Here is a 16,507-nt window from a genome sequence, read left to right on the forward strand (position 1 = left end):
GTTTATTTTGCTCACTTTAAAGTCCAAAAATATTGGAGTTGCCACCATGGGTAACTCCTCCCACATTGCTAGAAATCCCAAATTCCAAGAGAAAACACAAATGACATGACCTCATTTTCATTGTTTCTGTGGCCCTGCACAGTTTCCATAAATGTTTCCCAAAGTGAAAGACTTGTACCTGTGGCTGGATAAAGGAGAGAATGAGTAAATATTTTTATCTCTAGGGTGGGGTGGTAGACTGGGCGGGACTGTGCAAGGTGACACACCTCTGCTCTGTAAAAGCTATTGATACTAAAGAGAGGTGAATGAGGAGTGAGATACCTGCGGGTGCTCTGAGACACAGGACGGGTCTGACGGTCACTGTGAACACACATTCACACCTGCCAACATCAGGAATAAAGTATCAGAAGCCCGTCAGCACTGGTAAGTTGATCAAACACCCATTTCCAATCATCAGTCTGTGTAGCAGTCACAACCGGTAACATTTCAGACTATTTAATCCTTAAGTGGATTTGGACATGTACAGAAACCATAAGGCAGAAAGATGTGACAAATGTTGTCACTTGTTGTTCATTTTTGATCAATTGTGTAGTAATTTGTCAAGCTAATTGAATTTATTTTCATTATTTGGTCTATTTGCTGGAATTTCAAACCGCTAATGTGGATTTACTAGAATCTAAAGCATCCTGTGTTCTCAGGTGAATCATGGGTCATGTCTGTAATGCAATAAACGTGACGTCTTTCCTCCCAAATTGTGCTATAATATCGAAATGACTGATAGAGTGTGCATACAATACATTATCACAATGGTCTGGATGGCTGATATTATTTGTTTTGTAGTAGTTATCAACAGGGTGCTGAGGTTTATTTTGTACATTAACTCTCCTTAATACCAATACAGTATACAGTACATAATACTGTCACTGCACCATCTGAGACTTTTATTTTGAAATACTATATCCTATATCTATATCTATATCTATATCTATCTATCTATCTATCTATCTATCTATCTATCTATCTATATCGTATCATATATCATATAGTTCGCACTATTGACTGCATGAACAAACTAGATGGAGACAAATTATTCTGAATGAAACCAGTGTTAAGGAGGTGGAAGTGATACTGGACACTTGCTTTCTTGATACTAGTGATCCCAGTATTGATTGTAACTGAGGAGCAGGGAGATTGAATGGAGAGATACACTGTATTGTCATCAGACTGGTTGGGCAACTTGCTCCCTCACACTGCGTGATCCCATGTTACTGAAGCAGAGAGAGCCGTAGGCTGACGTAGGCTCAAACACAGGTAGGGGAAATTTGAATGTGGGTGTAGACTCGTTAGTTTAGAGAAGGACACGCTAAGATTAAGCTGCTGCCTGTCGTGAAACAACACCATCAGTACCAGAAGAACTGTCTACATCAGTAAGTGGATCAAAGGTCCTTTGACAACACCCTCTGTAACTCCACCTAAATGCTTTCTGATCCCCTGTCTCCAGCGTTACATTCACAGAAAGAGCAGCCGACAGAGTTGACAAAGGATGACGTATATCACACGATATCTTGTTAATGTAAGTATTACCTGCTACACATACACCTCAACTCCACCCTTCTCTCCAAGTGATATCTTAAGATGCTTTTTCCCTCACTTCCTCATCCTTTGCTTCTCTTTCCCTGCTTGCAGCACCTGCTGACATTCTCACTCCAGGATGGGGATGTGCAGAGCGTGGAGGAGGCCCAGGCACGTCTCTCCTTCCTGGCCGAGAAGAAAAAGCTGTGGAGTCAACAGATGTACTTGGATGTCGGAGTAGATGCCATTAAACTCAGAGACACACAGAGCCAGGTGAGAGCACGAGCCTGCGAGCTGGACGGATGGAGTGTTTGATTCCAGTCATGGTCACATGCACAAAGATCTTCATTTTCATCTCCACACGCAGGACGAGCTGGAGAGCTACTCTTTCAAATCCATCTACCGCTGCGACGCCATTAACACAGAGAAACACTTCCCGTCCCTCCTCCTGCTGGTCTGCCAAAGTACAGACCAAAAGAAGCCGGATATTCAGTTCTTCAACTGTGAGACTGTGAGGGTGAGTAATAACACCTGAGCTTAGCTTCCCAGTCTGTGCTTAAGTCAGCCTGGTTCAGGTTTTACAAGTGATGCCACTTCCAGATTCTTCTTCTCACAGGCAGAGCAGATCTGTGACGACATCACACGCACAGTTTCAGGTTCCTCTACCAGCAGGAGTACGAAGCTCCCCGATGCCCTCAGGTACAGTGAATGTCATGGTCACAAGCTCCAAAAACACATGTGAAAAAATAAAAAAACATCAAAATGGCTTCCATTGAAACTTGAAAATGGAGCCATTACTTTGATGTCAGTTTCTTTATGAAATTCAAGCTTTTAAGTGTTTTAATGGAAGAAAGTCTGTATGTTTGCCCTCATACTGTATGGAAGCAGGTCATTAGACAGCCAAACAATAACAGAAACTCAGTCAAACAAAAGACAGACACAGATAATACATGATAATTCAGATCTCCCATCAAACTGTTTGCCAGCTTTTATTGTCATTATGTCTTATTTTCCGCTGAATCAAAGCAGCCACCATCCACCTGTCTGAGAGAGAAGGGGAGAGGGAGGGAGCGACAGAGAGGACAGTGTAAACAGCTGAGAGAGAGAAAAACTTGTTTTACCGGTTTCCACATAACTTAAGAAGGTGTGACAGATATAACAAGGCCATTGTGACAGAGAGCAGAGAGAGCACAGGAGGCGGTGTGCGGATGACAGTGGCGGTGAACAGGCTCGGGGCCTAAGCGGATTACTTACTGTTAAATTTCTCTCATTTTTTTTTTTTTTTTAAAGAAAAGGACACCTGAAGGGCAGACACATGTGGTAAGAAGATGGAAAAGTTTCAGTCAGCACTTGAGGCGTTTGATTATAGATGATGTGTGTGCAAGAGCAGGCAAACATACAAGTTTTCACCTGCAGTGATCCACGTCTTTGTCTTCTGCTTTTACAACTGGCTTGCTGATTTGTTGAAAAGGAGAATTTGGATTGGAGCACAGAGTTGTGTGCAGTATTGGCTTTAACCATGAGTAAGCACAGTCAGACTGTTTACAGTAGTTTCATAGTGGAATAAGGGCTGTGAGATTGAATTTCAGAGACACCACATTATGGCTATTGATGGAGGACTGAACTGTCTGGCCGATCAAAGACGTCCTCCTGTTGTGCAACTGTGGTTGCATCCATTTGAGTGTCTCATAATCAGGATGAGCCTGTCTGTTGTATGACTGAAGGGTGGTGTCTCCTGTGGTGCTACTGAGCGAACTGTCACTGCCATTACCAACAAAAAGACCGGTAACATTACCTGTAGTGCAATGTTGTGAGAGTGCAGCAGCGCTGAAACTCTCTTCTCGTCCGTCAGGCTCCCTGAGAGTGGGGGAGAGATGCTCGACCCCTACGAAATCCCAAGCCCCCCCATCCCACACGCTCCAAATCCCCCACCACCCAACCCTCCGCCTTACCCTGGACTCAGAGGTAAGATAAAAAGACTTCTTTTCATCACATGAATGCTTGTGTCTGACGGTAACATTTTCTTGCTGTAAAAATGCTTGACATGATCAGAAGGTAAAAAGAAGGAGAGGAGAGAAGTGAGAGGCTTTCAGGAGCACAGAGATTGCTTTGTATGTGTGTGAGGGAGGTGGGTTTCAAGGGTGAAGGGGGCAGGAATTCCAAATGTAGCAAAGACCAGAGCCATGAATGGACATGGATGAACTGAACCCTCTCTTCTCTTCTACAACAGCGAACGGCATGAACGGCGGGCCCGACATCTCTTTCCTGCGAGCGGAGAGAGAAGTGGTACGCCTCCTCATCACCTTTGAGTCTTCTCACTCACCCCTGGCTGTACTTCATATCTGAACGGCATAACAAACTGGTTCTCCCTTCCTCAGGGGATCCTCAATCACTGTTTCGATGACATCGAGAACTTCATGGCCAAGCTGCAGCAGACCGCAGAGGCCTCAATGGTGCTGAACCAGAGGAAGAAGAAAAAGAAAAAAAGTAAAAAGCAAAGTGCTGAAGGTAAAAAGGATTTTTGCAAAGGACATTCACAAGAATATCTGTTAAGTTGAAATAACACAACCGCAGCTCCTGGTGACACTGTGGCTGACCTATTTTCTTATATTCTGTGTGTGACCGTTTCTGAACAACAGAGGATTTACTCACAGCAAAGGCCCGCCCTCCACCAGAGGAGGAGTTCATCGATATCTTCCAGAAATTCAAATATTGCTTCAGTTTGCTGGTGTGTATCAGTCGTCCATATTTCTTCCTTTTCTTTCTTTTTGTTTTTTTTGTTGTTGGTTATTTTCCTTTGCTATGTGGTAAATTCCTCCGTTTATGTTTTCACAGGCCCGTCTGAAATCAACCATCTCCAATCCTTCTTCCGAGGAGCTTGTTCACCATGTATTCAAACCTTTGGATATGGTGAGTGAGCATTATGACGTCTCCACCCGCAGGGATGATGGGTACTCACTGTTTCTGTAAATACGCAGCCTTGACTTTTATAGCAGCACAGTTAAAAAGCCTGGGTAGGACGTGACCAAGAGCCAAAAGTAAACGCAGTGTCCATGTGTCTCATGATGCCACATTGTTTACTGTTAAGCAGCAGAAGAACAGGGGAGACATTTGTAGCTGATATTTGACTGTCAAATGGCATTTCAGGTATATAATCAATGTTATTTTAATGATTTACCTGAAGACAATGGCTCAACACCACCAAGTTAAAGGCAGCGTGTGTGCCCCTGAGCTGAGCGTGTGTCATGTCAAAATAATGGAAAGGGGTCAGGGTAATGTTGCCAGAAACTACAAGGTCCAATGAGTATTTACACAGGGCAGGTCCGTCTGTGTTAGCCTCACTGACACTCCAAACACTTGATAAATGCAACATTTGTTTAACCTGGTTTAAATGGCACTGTTTGTGTGCTGATGTGTGTTCTTGGTGCACACCTCTAAAACATTTGGTTCAGATTTGACTCTCGCTGCTTGAAATGCCACGTTGCTGTCCCCTGACTGCTGCTTTGAATTACAGTACCAGTCTATTCCAGCTGAGAAAAAAACAGCAAAATAACACCATTAAGCTACTTTATTTCATGGCTGAAGGAGCTTCCAAATCTCTAGGCCTCTCATTAAAGCCACAACAGTAATGAATAATTACTCTTGAAGTCCTGCAGACCACAGGTCAGCAGAAACGAGAAGAATTTATTTCAAATATTAGCAGAATTTAGCTAATTTCAAATAAAATGTGAGGAATTAGATGTGGAAGCTCAGCTCATGTCTTGGTAGGTATGAATAAGTCCTCAATATGTGTGTTTGATTTGTGTATGAGGGCACACCTGAGTGGAAACACACAGCCTCATATCTCTATGTCTGTGTATGCCACTTCCTCATGTGCTTTTTTGTGCGTGTGGATGCTTCCATTAAGGTTTTATGTGCAATGAAATAATCCAATCAGCCATCAGTCATCGGTGTACAAACATGCAGCCAGCAGGAATATTGCCAGCTTCACTTAGTGTAACACACCAGTGATCGGTGGACTTTGGGTATCAGACCTGTTCTTGCAGACGGGGGGCATGAACGTGATTGTGTGTGTGTGTGTGTGCACAGATGGTGAAGACAACAGGGGGACCAGCTCTCGGGGCCTCGGTGTCCAGCCCCGCCCTGACCAACTCCGCCGTTTCCCTGCTACAGAACAACCTGACCGAGGAGGAGAGGCAGCTGTGGACGTCTCTGGGTCCCAACTGGACGCTCCCACGGTCAGCACCAACAATCCCACATTCCCCTGAGAGAATCCATTCAACTTCTGTCTATGTCTTATAGAGTTATTGAGATCACAGTAAAGAGTTGGACTGCGTTCACTTTGCCAGTAAATAAACTGATGGATAAATAGATAGAAGCATATTTTCAAATGTCATATGTATCAAATGTTGGCTGCTCATTGAGCTCTCATAGGATGCAGATGCTTCACTGACCACAGCTGGACAGAAGCATAACACCTACAGTTACATTTTATTTGATTTGAATATGAATATCATTAAGTTTTATTGGGGGATTTTAGTGTAATATATCTTTCCACTAAGCCAACAATATAATTACGGCGACCACACTGAACACATATCTTAGAGAGATTTCTCAGGCATGAAAATGGTCCGATGTGAAGATATTTAGTATCGCCACAAAATAGATGCTGCTGGCAGCTTTAAAACCAGAATGTTACATAAACTGGATGTAGCTTGTGTGTTTAACAGTAATAGTAACAGCCTTGGTCACGCTTTAAAGTAAAAAGCGCAGTGCGGACCAGTGCAGTGACTCTTTGTGCTCACCCAGCTCTCAGCTCGGAGGGCCCATAGCTCCCTACACCCCCGTGTTCTTGGACAGTTGGAAGCCGGAAGCCTCGAGGGCAGACGGGCAGGTTTGGGAGGATCCAGTTGAGTCACAGCACAAACATGAAGACCTCCGAGTAAAACAAGAGGTATGGAATACCTGTGTGTGTGTGTGTGAAATGGGTTTGACAGACGCTCCAAACAGAGAGCGTTGTCAAAAGAGAGGATTATGTGTGTATAAGCACAACACGGGTTGACAATAAGTCATGAACATTAAGTACAAGATGCTCTTTAGTTTTAGGTTTGGCGCAGTTTAATTATATGAGTTTCCTATTGTAATTGAATTGGCTGACAGTCATTTCTAAAGTCCCTGCTGGTGAATTTTGAATTAATCAAGCTCATATGTTATGATTATATATTATATGATTATTATTTGACTCATCTTCACTCTCCTGGCTGGCTGCCTAATGTTTCTTTTAATGGCTAATAAACTGTCAAAGCTCTTGCTGTACAAGCTGTGTGTATGCTTACCAAACTTTTGAGTCTTTTATTTTGTCAGCCACCCTCATCCATCTACATGACGGCTCTTTACCCGTCTCTCTCCTCCTGTGCGTCCACGTGCGTGCTCTGTATTCACGAATCTCCTTCTCACCCCCAGCAGCACCAGCCACCTCAGCCAGTCATCCCTCCAAACAGCCACATCGATGATGAAACGTAGGTCATGTTTAGGATGCAAACCCATGAGCCGCTACAGTTTTACCCCTGACTAGATTTCAACGGCGTCTGTCTTCTTTCTTCTCAGAGACAGCAGCACATTCCCACCCGAGCCTGAGAGACTCTACAGCTGCACCTACGACTTCATAGCCAGGAACAGCAGTGAGCTTTCGGTGCAGCAAGGGGAGAAACTCGAGGTGAGGAAGTCAAGTCATCCATGTAAAATTACAGTGCAATGTGTTCGCATTCAGGATCCCCATGAAGCTTGTAGACAACATGCTGTAAACTGAGCACTGGATTTGACAGCAGCTCCTCCGTCTGACAGGTGATCGAATCGTCCAAGCGTTGGTGGAAGTGTCGTAATCGGTTCAACCAGATCGGGTTTGTTCCCTTCAACATCCTGGAACCCGTGACTCACATAGACAGCCCCGTCACCAATAAACCCCCCAGTGTAAGACGCAGAAACACACACAGACGTGCATGCAAACACACGTGGATCACACACGTGCAGAGGCCTGCTCTCACCTGTGCATACCTGTGCGAATTCCAGTGTTATTTTCTCCCCCGTCTGTAGGCTCCTGCTCCGCCTCCCCTCACCAAGACTTTCTCTGCAGTCCCACCCAGCCCTCCTGCTCCACCCAAGACCCACTCCCCCCACCAACGCCCACACAGCTTACCACCATACAGCCAACATATACCAGCAGCAGAGGACACAGATAACAAAGGTACCAAACTGCATGTGTGTGTGGAGTGTGTAAAGGCGTGTCCCATGCATGATCAGGTGGTTTGATGTAGAGAGCATCGTCTCTGCCATTTGTACTATGTATGTGTGTGTCAGAGGTTAAAAGCGCAAAGACAAGTGACTAAAGACTTTACTGGTATTTGATCAAGAAGTTAAGCTTTTAAAGAACAGTGTTAAAGGGGATCTGTCTCAAGAAAGAGCTTAAATTAGATTAAGGTGGGAAGAAAGTGAAAATAATCAAAATAAAAAAGTGCATGGTAGCAGTCACTCCTACCTTTGAAATGAAATGACTGTCCTCAGTTGTTTGTCCAACTCTCTGAGTAGGCACGTGGTCATTGGGCCTATTCATCACCTTTACTTCTTCCACTTTTCCTCCATGTTTCAGTCATGTTGATGAATGACGAGCTGCTGCAGAGGCTGACCAATGGGAAGAATCTGAACAAACCTCTGGTCATCCCCCGTTCCTCAGAGACCTCTGCTCCTCTGGACTACCACTCTCCTCCGGACGAGGTGGCCGAGTGGCTCCGGGGGAAGGGCTTCAGTGAACCGTGAGTGAATCACACCTGCTGACTTGTTTACACTCTGAGAGAACTGCAAATACAATATAATTAATTATTTAAAGGTTGACTTAAATGACCTCATCTCTTTAACACTGGTAGCTCACAGGGGGATAAATGATAGTATTCCCTGTATCAGAGTACATTTCCTTGTTAAGTTTGGATAAATGCTGTTATAATGCAATATAGCAAAAAGCATTACAATTTGTGCATTTGTTATTTTTGCCCCTCAGGACGGTGTCATGTTTAGGAGTGCTGACCGGCCCTCAGCTCTTCTCCCTCAACAAGGAGGAGCTTCGAGCTGTGATTCCAGATGAGGGCGCCAGAGTGTACAGCCAGCTCACTGTGCAGAAAGCACTGCTAGAGGTACATTACAGGAACATGATGGATGCTTAAAAGTTGCTCATCCATTTATCAGTGACAAAACCCGCTGAGTACAAAACAAAGCAGCACAAAACAAATTCGATCTGATGTTGAGGAATAAAGCAGTGAGTGTCTGAGAGTGTGCAGAGAGCAGCTTTTGAAAGCAAGCAAAGACAAAACTGTGAGTGCAGCAGCTGCTTTAAGTTTGAAAAATGATGCTTAATCAAATTTGTTAGAAAGTAAAGTGTCAAACTCCAAAACCAAATTTTAACTTTCTAAGAACTGGTGACGGGGGAAACAATCCTTAGCATTGTTGCTGGTTACCAAAGACACCATTTACTTGATGGCAGAAACATGGAATCATTTTTCATCTTAATTTCTATTATCATTATCAATTTACCCTAGCATTCCATTATGATATTATTATTATTATTATAACTGCATGTTATAATATAAAGGAGCCTCAAACAACATCCTTTTAACTGAGGGCTAAACTACATAGATCTTTATAACCACCCAGCAGTGTTATTGATAAAAACCTGAGCTTCAACCTTCTTCTGTCCTAATTTGCTTGTTTTCGACAGGATGCCAGGAGGGCCACAGAGTTGGAGGCAGTCATGGAGAAACAGAAAATGAAGGTTGATCTGAAACTGGAGAGCAGCACATTGTGAGCAGCAGACGTCATGAGGAGATTAAAATGAAGGACTGTGCTTTTCTGATGGTGTTAAGAGTGAACTCCTTTATCATTAACTGTGCTCACAAGAGAACAAACAGCGACATGGCCCTTTAACATTGTCTGCGAAGACCATCGTGCTGTAAAGGGTCATTACGACATTATTACTTCGTCTCAAAACCAAATTATTTGGCAGCAAATCAGAAATGTCAGCTTGTAATGCAGGCAGGCGCTGTTAAAATGAAATATTTTAACATTTAAGTACACTTTAATTTGTAATGTTTGATTTGAATGTGAATAGTTTTCTTCTGTCTTATTTGTGCCTGGTAGTTAAGGACTAACTTAAATGAAATGTATTTATCTTTGTTTGTAAATACAACCATGATGACATTCAACATGCTGTGGCAGTGAAAAGAAAGGCCAGAGGACAATAAAAATTAAAATGGTGGGATTTTTTTTTTTTATTGAGACTTTAAACAAAGATTTCCAGCAGAACATAAACAGATATGACTTCACACATTAGGTAAAGCAATGCATCCATTAAAATCTGTTTGCAGTTATAAATCTATTCACAAAGGAGTTTGTCCAAATTGGGCCAAAACTTCCATTTATGACTTAACTAATAAAGATGCGTATATACAGTTATAGCACTGAATTTCAAATGTATCATTTCTGAACCTACTGCTTCACATGCCGACACTAACTTCGAAGTTACCATTTATTTTCATTTTCAGAAATCAACATAGAAACAAATTATGAAACAAGAGACTTCAAAACAAGCATTTACGCACACTGGCCAAACTCTCAAATAGATTCCCATCCCTACTGACAGCATGACAGAAAAACAAAAAACTGGGAGAAGACGGGAGAAAAAAGGCTGATACTAAAAACGCTCAACTGAAAAACCTCTTGGTGTTGAAATGGGTTCCTAACACTTAAATTGGGCTTTAACAAACTAAATACATGTGGACAGACATTCAAGAACTGCCGTTTACCTAAAGAAAAATCTACAGAGAAAAACAAAACAACCAATCAAAAAAAAAACCTTGATAGGACGAGGCTTTTCAGACTGTGACAATCAGGAGGCCAAAACAGATTTGCACACAGATTCTGTTATCAAAAGACCTTCAGTTAGAAATAAAAGAATATGGATCAGTTACATTTTATGCTTCAGTCCAGTAGACCATCTGCTTATGTTTGCTTTTTCTGTTGGAATAATCATAGGATAATTTATAACAAGACATGAGATGTATTGGATATAGACAGCCACCAAATTACAGTGGGTATTACAATACACTCCGCTACTAATCAATAACTAATCCCCTCATTCAAATGCAACCTTCTGATAAATCTGGATGCTAGAAGATTGAATCCATACAATACCTCAGGCATGTGTACACTCTGAGTTGGCTGCGTTAAAGCAAAGAATGGAGGCAGGCGGGAGAACAAAGGGGTCAAGGCAAGGACTGTGTGTGACATTAGGTTATTATAAATGGACAGACAGGTGAGAGAGACAGGAGGAAGCTGTGTGTGTCGTGATTGATGGAGTTTGGTCTTTAGAGGTCCCCCATGTCCCTGTCGTCCGCTCGGCGGGAGTCCGACCTGCCGTTCATGCCGTCCCTCCTGTCTCGCTCCCGTGACCTGTCTCTGGATGAGCGCTCACGGTCCCTGGACGACCTGGGCAACAAGACCATGCAGGATATTCAGGGAAGTAACACATGAGCAGGATACACGAGAGTGCATTTGGAAAGAGTCTAATTATAAGCTCAAACTGTCCGAATGTGCTTATTTAAAATTTATGACTACACGAGCATGCACCAAAGACATTTTACACTTTCAGATAACTTCCTCGCTTCTGCCAAAACAGAAGATGAGGAGTGTTGCAGTTTAACGTGATGCTGACTCCTGAGTGATGAAATCGAATACGAAACAGCAGTTTGTTACATGAAGCACTGATTTGTACAGGTGCCACAACTTGATTCCCACACACTTGTTTTCCTCAAATCATAACTAGTCTCAACCTGCCTGTGCAGTCAAGCAAAACGTGTGCATCCTGTGAAGTTACATTCTTTAGGTGCTTGGCGTGAGGCGTGTTGTATTTGTTGTGCTTTTACTTGTGTTTGGAGCTCTGCTCGTGGCTGTGACGGTGTCCTCGGCTGCGAGAGCGGGATCGGCTGCGATGCCGCCTCCTCCTCTCCCTGGAGCGCGAGCGCGAGCGGCGCCTGTCTCGTGATGTGGAGCGTGAGCGCTTCCTTCTGCGGTCGCGAGAACGGGACCTGAGAAAAATAACAGACAGCACTGTAAGTTGACAATCCGTTGAATCAGAACAGCTGACTGATTTAAAATGTGAACAGATGTAGCCGTTTTCTCACCTTCTATGCTCTCTGCTCCTTGATCTGGTCCTACGAAGTAAGAAGATCCCAAAACCATGAGTTTGAACAGTAAAACACACACTTCATGCAACAAATGACATTCCATAGATGTTATTAGGATTTTAAACATCTGGGCTCACCTCTTCCTCATTCTTTCCTCTTTCTCCCTCTCTTCTCGTCTCTTTAAGCGCTCCTGGTTCCTTTTCTCCTGCTTGTCGACCACCGTTTTCTAGTCAAGATAAAAATGAAGTATCCAGTTATAGGTTTGTCCAAACCTTAAGACAGTGTATGACCCCCTTGGTAGATATACTTGTAATTCAGAACACGGTGGGACAAGCTGGCACATACCTTTAGTTGGTCCAGTTTCTCTCTAATCTGGATGAAGCCCAGATGAAGCTTCCCGCCAAAATGGTCGGCCAGACGACGGTCATTGTCATGGAGACCAAGGTAAGCAGAGCACACCTCACACACCCGGAGCTTCTGCTGCTGGAAACTGGAGGCCGGCATGGAATTTCTGTACTCTTCCTGAAGAGACAGAAGGGAAAAGACAGATAATCAGAAGAAGGAGGAGGATCAGAAGTCTTAAAATAAGGAAAACCATCACACCCCCTTGAGCTGGAACTACCTCCCAAGTACTCCTTCCTCACCTCTGCATCCTTCTTCCTAGTGCGGACCTTCTCCACTTCCTGCAGGACCTTCTGGGCCTCATCAACGTTGCCCTCGGCTCCGAGCTGCTCAGCCTTGGCCAGGAGCTTCCCTATTTCTTCATTCAGCTCATGAACCTTCTCTGCCTGCAACACAGCACAAACAACACAACTCACATTTGATATATCCATGACAAAACATACTCTTAATAGTGTGAATGTGATACTTGGCTCATCGCATCACAATGTCTGTGTTTAAGAAAGAAAAAAAAACAACTCACCTTTGCTGCCACTTCAGCACTGATCTCCTCTTGGGTCTCTGCCAGGCGCTTCTTGGCCAATTCTGTCCTCCGGTCACAGTCAGCAATGAATGACTCCAGGTGATCCACCGCCTTTTGGAATGAGCAGACAGAAAAACCGGCTTAAATAAGGGACTTGGTAGAGCTTTATACAAGGACACAGGAAACTTTCAGTGAGGCTATTTTCAGTAATCATCTAACTGAGAGCGACATCAACTGCTTCCAAACAAGTCAGAGCTTTACAGTCAAAGAGTGGGTCTAAAATTTAGGTTGTTTTGTGGCAGCAACTCAGTGGTTCTGGTGAAAAGCACCATTGTAGCGAGTGGTGGAATGAGCCACCAGCTACCTCACCACAAAGGAGACAAAAAGTACACCAGTTCTAATAAGAATTCTGGTTTGGATTTGGAAACAGTGCAGTTATTGTGATTATCCTAAATGCTGTGAGCTGAAACCATCACCACTTCGCTTTAACACTGAAGGTATATAAAAGTATATAGCCGTGTCTTGCAAAGTCAGCCTGCAACAGTTAATCTGTATCTTATTTTGGTGACCACCAAGTCTTTGGTCTGCACAGTTGTATTATTTATAGTTTGGCATCACTTACATCAAGCTCAAAGAACAGGTCTCTCTCCTTGGAGGCAATTTCATAATCTGCCCGAAGAGCAAGGTCATGGATCTTCGTGCACTCTCCAAGGTCCATACGCTGGCAACAAAACACAAGCAGACATGACTCAAACAGCACAAAGTCATACATGAATGAATGATATCAAATGTTTACCATTACTTATCGTATACGCTTTAGTTTTTCTTTACTGCATTATTTACTGCATGATATACTGTGAAAAAGTAGATACTGCAATCATTTTGGGTGGTCAGACCTAAATTGTACTTACAGTTCCAGACAGGATGTCATGTGGACAGCAGTTTAGGAGATGACTTTTGCAGACTCGCTCGTCAGTAAACTTGACCCTCTGTCGCGTCTCATCTCCTGAAACAGTCCAAAGAACGACCAGTGAGAAGGACCTCACATATTTGTTAGCAGGTGCGAGATATCCAGTGGTTTAATATACATTACTGTAATCGCACAATATTAATTGGGCAGATATGCGTCACTGTAACTGCATTCAAGGATTTTGTGCCCACCTTCATGAGAGAGAGCCAATTCTTACATTTCTAATTGACAAAGGTTTGCATTTACTTCATTAGTGTAACATTATATTTACCAGTAATAGAGTAACTGTGCCTCTGCTGGACTACGTTCAACTTATTCATGTGCAATGACTGAAGAAATAAAAGTAATGTGTGTGTGTGTGTGTGTGTGTGTGCACGTATAGAGTACTTCCTGTTAAACTTACCCAAGCCTCAAAAAACAAAACAAAACAAAACAAAACAAAAACTGGGGGTGTTCGAGCCTCAACTCAGTTTAATGGTGATAAGGCTCAATGTCCACACTGTAAATGTGGACCATTATGAAATTGGGCCGACAAAGGCACAATACTGGTATAACTATAAACTCATTGTTTGAATTCATTAATGTGAACATAGCTACCTTGATTTTGTACAGTTTTCATTGTCTTTCAATACACTTGACTAAGCAGGAAAGACTGCTATTAACACTGTGATAAGAAATGTAAACATTTCAGACAAATGTTCCAGCCAAGCCTTTTACAGATATGACACATTGAAAAGAAATTCAAAACAAAAATACAAAAGAAATCCAAAGAAAAAAAAATGTTGTTTATACACACTGCGATCTGCACCACATACTGTACCCTTCTGCATCTTCAACACCTCAGCTGCAGAATTTTAAACCCGCTGTAGAAAAGTATAAATGGGAACAGTTTTCTTGCCCATACCTGTAGTAAGAAGTTGGGAGTCATACACAAGTCAGATTGTAAATGATGTGTGCAAAGTTTTTTGTTTTGATGACTGCTAAAATTGCCTTCTGAAAAACAGACGTCTAATGGAAAACTGCTCGTTTGGACTCAGCGCGATCAGACGTCTTAGCTCAAGCTGCATAATACTACTCCAAATTGTAATTCTAGTGCCACTGAAGATATACCCATTTGTGTGATTTAAAAAAAAAAAGGCTACAATAACTTCCGGAAGGCAAACAATTTTTTTGGATATTCATCATAACAGCTTTAAAAATTATGTGTGACTCACGGCTCGATGAACATGAGGCTTTTCTGCAACTCCTTTGCAGATTGATGTAGGCTGGCAAAGATACACTGAACCTTAATGAATAAAATAAAGGGGCCACAATTGTTCAGTTTGTATGCAACAAATGTATGGGAAGAATTTGATATCAATTTCATCACACATACACCCACAAACTCACAACACAAATTCACGCTAACAAGATTGAATTATCAACTTGTTAAAGGATAATCCACTGGGCTGTAGTTGTAATTAATCAACTGTCAGGGCGAACCACTAATTCATAAAATGGCAGGACAGCAATACGCTGTAATTTTCTGCCCATGACAATCACACTTGACAGTTGATTTACCTTTTAATGTCTGTATCCAAATGACTGGATTAGAAAGCACCCATAAAGACAATTGTGGTCTGCCTTTACATCTAGCTTTTTAATAAAATTCAGTACTTAATTTTAAGCTAAATTTAACTCTAATTTCCATTTTAGACTGCTTTATACTTCTAAATTTCACAGGGAAATATTGTATGTTTTCCTCCCTGCATGTATCTGCTAGGTTATGTTACTTGGAACTAAACTGAAGAAGACTTTACATCCAAAATATGATATGATCAACTATAAGATATGAGGCACTGTTAAGAAATACTTTAACAACAGCATACAGTAGTAGTGGTTCAGACTAGAACCACCATAAACCCGCTACAGCATTAAAAGACTGCTTACACATGAATGAGTTGATAATAAACAATACTTCTACAATATCATTTAATACTGACAGGGGATATTGTGCTGCATGATGGGTGTTTTTACTTCCAACATTTTGATGTTAGCAGTCACCCGCTTTATCAGATGAACAACCCGCTCCATGAAAGCCTGCTGTCATTCCCACAACAACTGGTAGGCCTAATGCGGCGTCTAGCCTGCGTGTCCGTGAGTGCTATAAATGTAATACAGTGGCTTTAAAATTTTCCACTGGACTAGCTGCAATTGTATCAGTGCCAGGGATTGATAAATACTTGAATGTGGTCCAATGTTAGGTAACATAGCGCCTGACGTTTCTGTAACGTAACTCCACTATATAGTGTAGCGTTAGCTTACTTAGCTACGCTAATCAACGTTAAAAGTGGCAAACTAAAAACGTGACAACTCTTTAACTTAAAATGGGCCGAAATGGATACAAACATTAAATTCCACCTTAAATCCGTAAAGGCGACTTGCATCTAACGTTACTGTATTTTCACAGCCCTCTGTAGTACATCCATTCATGCAGCTCTGTCCATCACACACCAACACTAGCCAGCCTCAGCAGTGGCTCCATCTTGGCTAGCTAGCTAGCTCAGCTAGCATGCTACGGCAACTCACCATCCCTCGCTGTTCCCATCAGCTGGTCGAGCAAAGCTCTCATTTGAGCTTGGGCAGACATTGTTGCAGGTCTTCCGTCGATAGCGTATAAAAAAATAAGCAACAGAGAACAGCTCCTTTGTATTTTTGTTAGGTTATTTGATTATGTATTCGTCCAAGCATCACCTCTCGCTGCTTTTCTTTCCGTGGACTAGCCAGCTTCCGTTTTACATTACGGAAATGACGACAGAGTCTGTTGTTTGAAGG

The 16,507-nt window shown here is 42.6% G+C and overlaps 2 protein-coding genes across 5 annotated transcripts; one reads left to right on the plus strand and one right to left on the minus strand.

Annotated features, from left to right (window-relative positions):
• Positions 1 to 367: 367 nt before the first annotated feature.
• Positions 368 to 9,874, plus strand: LOC139219506 (epidermal growth factor receptor kinase substrate 8-like protein 1). Of its 2 annotated transcripts, none has more exons than XM_070851388.1 (19): positions 368 to 423; positions 1,502 to 1,573; positions 1,687 to 1,845; positions 1,940 to 2,089; positions 2,189 to 2,271; positions 3,425 to 3,537; positions 3,803 to 3,858; positions 3,951 to 4,080; positions 4,212 to 4,300; positions 4,408 to 4,482; positions 5,662 to 5,810; positions 6,382 to 6,526; positions 7,036 to 7,091; positions 7,180 to 7,288; positions 7,417 to 7,542; positions 7,666 to 7,816; positions 8,219 to 8,381; positions 8,624 to 8,756; positions 9,338 to 9,874. In XM_070851388.1, exons 2-19 carry the CDS (start codon positions 1,544 to 1,546, stop codon positions 9,422 to 9,424), a joined length of 2,004 nt encoding a protein of 667 aa, XP_070707489.1. In that variant the 5' UTR covers positions 368 to 423; positions 1,502 to 1,543; the 3' UTR covers positions 9,425 to 9,874. The 2 variants fall into 2 exon arrangements, with proteins under 2 accessions (XP_070707489.1, XP_070707490.1); XM_070851389.1 differs by having other exon boundaries at positions 7,039 to 7,091.
• luc7l (LUC7-like (S. cerevisiae)) lies at positions 9,867 to 16,463 on the minus strand. Of its 3 annotated transcripts, none has more exons than XM_070851391.1 (11): positions 16,262 to 16,279; positions 14,514 to 14,978; positions 13,635 to 13,729; positions 13,346 to 13,444; positions 12,724 to 12,834; positions 12,446 to 12,589; positions 12,147 to 12,323; positions 11,939 to 12,027; positions 11,799 to 11,828; positions 11,541 to 11,702; positions 9,867 to 11,103 (listed from the first exon to the last, which is right to left on the minus strand). In XM_070851391.1, the coding sequence occupies exons 2-11, from the start codon at positions 14,521 to 14,523 to the stop codon at positions 10,983 to 10,985; spliced, it is 1,038 nt and encodes a 345-aa protein (XP_070707492.1). In that variant the 5' UTR covers positions 14,524 to 14,978; positions 16,262 to 16,279; the 3' UTR covers positions 9,867 to 10,982. The 3 variants fall into 3 exon arrangements, with proteins under 3 accessions (XP_070707492.1, XP_070707493.1, XP_070707491.1); XM_070851392.1 differs by lacking the exon at positions 16,262 to 16,279 and having other exon boundaries at positions 14,514 to 14,597; positions 14,908 to 14,968; XM_070851390.1 differs by lacking the exon at positions 14,514 to 14,978 and having other exon boundaries at positions 16,262 to 16,463.
• Positions 16,464 to 16,507: the final 44 nt, after the last annotated feature.

Source organism: Pempheris klunzingeri, chromosome 20, assembly GCF_042242105.1.
Source record: "Pempheris klunzingeri isolate RE-2024b chromosome 20, fPemKlu1.hap1, whole genome shotgun sequence".
In the NCBI taxonomy this organism is placed as follows: domain Eukaryota; kingdom Metazoa; phylum Chordata; class Actinopteri; order Acropomatiformes; family Pempheridae; genus Pempheris; species Pempheris klunzingeri.